Source organism: Marmota marmota, unplaced genomic scaffold, assembly GCF_001458135.2.
Source record: "Marmota marmota marmota unplaced genomic scaffold, marMar, whole genome shotgun sequence".
NCBI classification, from domain to species: domain Eukaryota; kingdom Metazoa; phylum Chordata; class Mammalia; order Rodentia; family Sciuridae; genus Marmota; species Marmota marmota.
The window spans coordinates 33,073,129-33,076,819 of NW_026000174.1; the positions used below are offsets into that span (position 1 = coordinate 33,073,129).

Consider the following 3,691-nt stretch of genomic DNA (forward strand, 5'->3'; position numbering starts at 1 on the left):
CTTTTTTTTCCAACAGGGGCAGGGACCCTCTCCATTTCCTTCCTCTTTATTACAGGTGGTTGGGCCTGGTTAATAGGGCTCACTCTGTGCTAGTGTTTACTGTTGGTGGTTGTATCAGATTTTGCTCTTGCAGCTTCCTTGAAGCAGGAAGATCAGGGTCATAATGCAGTATCTATAGTCTGCAAACCTAAAAAAAGCTTAAAAATCCCCAAATTTCTATATAATTCACCAGATAACAAAATCTATCCTGAGTTGAACTCATTTGGTGGCAAAATTTGAACTAAACTTGTATTAAGCTATTTATAGTTTTTGTGCCAATTAAAGGAAAATATTGTGCATTCCAATCCAGAAATACAGAATTTGATTATGGAGTGCCCATTCCAACTTTGCTGAAAGAATCACATAAAATGTGTAGTATGTAGTATGTAGGACCTTTCAAACATACGATACATTCTAAATTCCAAAATATATTTAGCCCCAGGGATTTTGGATGGGGGCTTATCCATTTACAGTGGGGAGTGGAGCTGGGAAAAGGTACAAAGAAGCTGCACCATCTGAGGGGTGATAGGACACAATTGCTTTCCTTTGCTCTCCAGGGAGAGGGAGTCTCCATGAGAGGGAATATCCTTCACTGGCTCCCCTGTGTTCCCTGCCAGTCCCTGCCTCTGTGATTTCTGCTCTATATTTTTGCTGGTCATCTGCCTTTTAAGTCATAACAGCTGTTTGTTCCTTTCCAGTGGTGGGCTTTGGTATGGACCCTGACCTTCAGATGGATTTTATCACCGAACTTGATCTTGTGAATACCACCTTTGGAGTCACGCAGGTGTCTGGACTGCACAATGCTAGCAAAGCATTTTTATTTCAAGGTAAGGGCACTTTCTCCTTTGTATGGGGCAGAGGTCAGAAAGGAGGGCTGATCTGGGAGTGCTCATCTGGTGTGTGAATCGCCTTTGCTATTTTCTTTGTGTAATTGTCCTGAAGAGTATTCAAATAGATATGCAGTGTTCTGAGAGTGGGAGGAGGCACTAGGGGGCGTGGTGGTAAAATATTTGGTTTGGTAGTGAAGTGTTTCTCTGGGGATTTTGGTGGGGATCTAAAGGGGAATTAATTTGCAAAACCCTTGAGAACTGTTGGCCAGTCATGCACTTTTTTTCCCCCCAGGGCATATCTCCAGTTGTTATCTCTGGCTTTACTTATATCTATGCACATATCACTCATCTCATGGATAGACTGTGAGCACAGAGGATGTTTTATGGCTGCATTCTCTTTGGGGTGTAGCTTAGTTGGCTCTGCCATCTATAAACTTGATTACAATTTATTAAATTTTTTAAGTATTTGAAAAGTCAGTATGTTATGATTCTTAAAAGCATGGGCTTTGGCACTCTACTGCCGGGGTTCAGCTTCCAGCCCTACTTCTGATTTGCTTTGAGATTTTGGGCAATTACGTAGCTTGATTATGCCTCAGTGTCCTCACCTAAAATAATAGACCCTTGTAATAGCTACCTCATGGGGCTGTTACTAGGATTAAAGGAGTTAGTCTATTAAAGTGATTACTACAATTTCTGATATGTAGTAAATGCTTGATAAGCACTAGGGATCATTTTGAAATTCCTTCTACATACTAGGCAATGTGCTAATAGCAGGGTTACCAGTTAGAGTAAGTAAGATAGATGCAGCCCCTGCTCTAAGATATAATGAAGGAAACAATCACTGCACAGGTCATTATTGAATCAAAACGCCTATACTTTCAATGAAGGTGATAGCCAGGCTGCCAAAAAAAGAGTAATAGAGGAAGATTTGATTTAACTGGAGTAGTAGATGGTGGCAGAGAAAGGCTACCTTGAAAAAGTGGCATGTCAGCAGAGACTTGAAAAATGAATAAAAAGCCTGGTATAGGAAGGGGTGGGGCTCAGAGCATTCTGGGCAGAGGAAATAATATGTAAGAAGGTCTTAAGGTAGAGACCAAGAGAAAGAGGTCTAGCATGGCTGAATGGTGGCAAGTCGCTGCTGAGGAAGTCACAGGCCAGGTTACACTGGATATTCTGCTGATATGCACAGGTTTGAGTGGACTGATGATTTATGGCCAGTGTCCATTCTGATAGGTAGGAGGCTATGTACTTGTTATTAAGTGTTGTAAATATCACCCCTGCCTGTAGGCCACATTAATGGTTTTGTACTTTACTCTCACAGTGGGGGTGAGGGCTTTGTTAGGTTAAAGTAGAAAAATGAACTGGTCAGATATGGTAGAGAGGTGGATTGAATGTTTCTCTATGCAAATGCCTGGCAGGGTTCGTTTAACTCGGCCTTTTATGAAATTGACAAAAGGATTTCTTTAGAATAACTGAACCAACGTTATGGAACAAGATTTGCATATTCACTGTGTAGACAACTTAAGGCTTGTTAATGATATATTGCAAATCTGCATGTATTGTATAATGACATGTAACAAGACTACAGATATGTTAATTTTCTTGCTAAAGAGAGAAGTATTTAAGCTGGGTATGGTTAAGAGAATATAGACTTGGTTACTTTTCTCTTTGCATTGTACAAGGTCTGTTCTGTCACTGTTGAGTGTTCATGCCATTCTTGATCCTAGTAAGGCTGCTATGAAAATTTGGCTTCAGGATGGCAGGGGTCTTGCTGATCTAGATAATTCTAGGTTCTCAGAGCCTACTATTGCACATAGTATGTAGTAAGTCATTAATAAGATTTTTGAAATAAAATTTCCTCTGCCTTGTCTACCCTATAAGAGACTTGCCCCTGCTTATCCGTCACTTATGCTTTTATTCCACAAGTGTGGGCACCCAAGGTTGGACCTCTGCTTTGTAATCTGTATGTTCTCTAATTTGGCAACGGCTTCTGGGATGTCTGCTACGATAACAACTGGGAGGGATTTTCAGCTTCTTTGGGGGGAAAAAGTAACTTCGCTTTAGGAGTTTGGGGAGGCCTTTCCCTATATTCTTATCTCTTGTGATTATACTGGGCCCACCTGGATCATCCAAAATAATTTCCTCATCTCAAGATCTGTAATTTGATCACAACTGCAAGATCCCTTTTATCATATGAAGTGACATATTCACAGGTCATAGTGATTAGCTCATGGACATCTTTGGGGAGCCATTATTTTGCTTACCACAATGTCTGCTCTCTGGCCCCCAAAGCTCCATGTCTTCTCACTTGCAAAATACATTGACTCCATCCCAATACCTTCAAAAGTTCTAATTATTACAGCCTGACTTATTTCACTTAATAAAATGTCCTCCAGCTCTAAATCTAAAATCTCCTCTAATCTCATCAGCTGAAAAAAGTTCCAGATTTCATAATCTAAATAATTTAAGTCAGGTGTGGAACTCATTATGGGAAAAATTCGCCTCCCATCTTTAGATTGCAAAACTAGAAAATAGCTCATCTGTTTCCAAAAGGCAATGGTAGGACAGGTGTAGAACACCGGTTACAGACATTCCTGTCTCAAAGGGGAGGGAATGGAAAGAAGAAAGGGGTCACCAGGGCCAAGCAATTTTGAAATTCCATAGTGCAAACTCCACTGTTTCAAGGCTTGGGAATAACTCCTGGTCTTGTGTGCTTGTGGCTTATTCCTCGGAGACATCGTTCCTTTTGCATGACGACAGCATGGGTGTGCACTCAAGTAGTTTCTTCAGCCTGCTGCCTGCTGACTGAATTTTGCCGGGGG

The 3,691-nt window shown here is 41.0% G+C and overlaps 1 protein-coding gene across 2 annotated transcripts in view; it reads left to right on the top strand.

The window, feature by feature from the left end:
* Nell1 (neural EGFL like 1) overlaps positions 1–3,691 on the top strand; it is an 801,023-nt gene that overhangs the window by 8,197 nt on the left and 789,135 nt on the right. For both annotated transcript variants that reach the window (XM_048788493.1, XM_048788492.1), the window contains exon 2: positions 738–866. In XM_048788493.1, the coding sequence (XP_048644450.1) occupies positions 738–866 (129 nt within the window). The remainder of the gene's footprint in view (positions 1–737; positions 867–3,691) is intronic.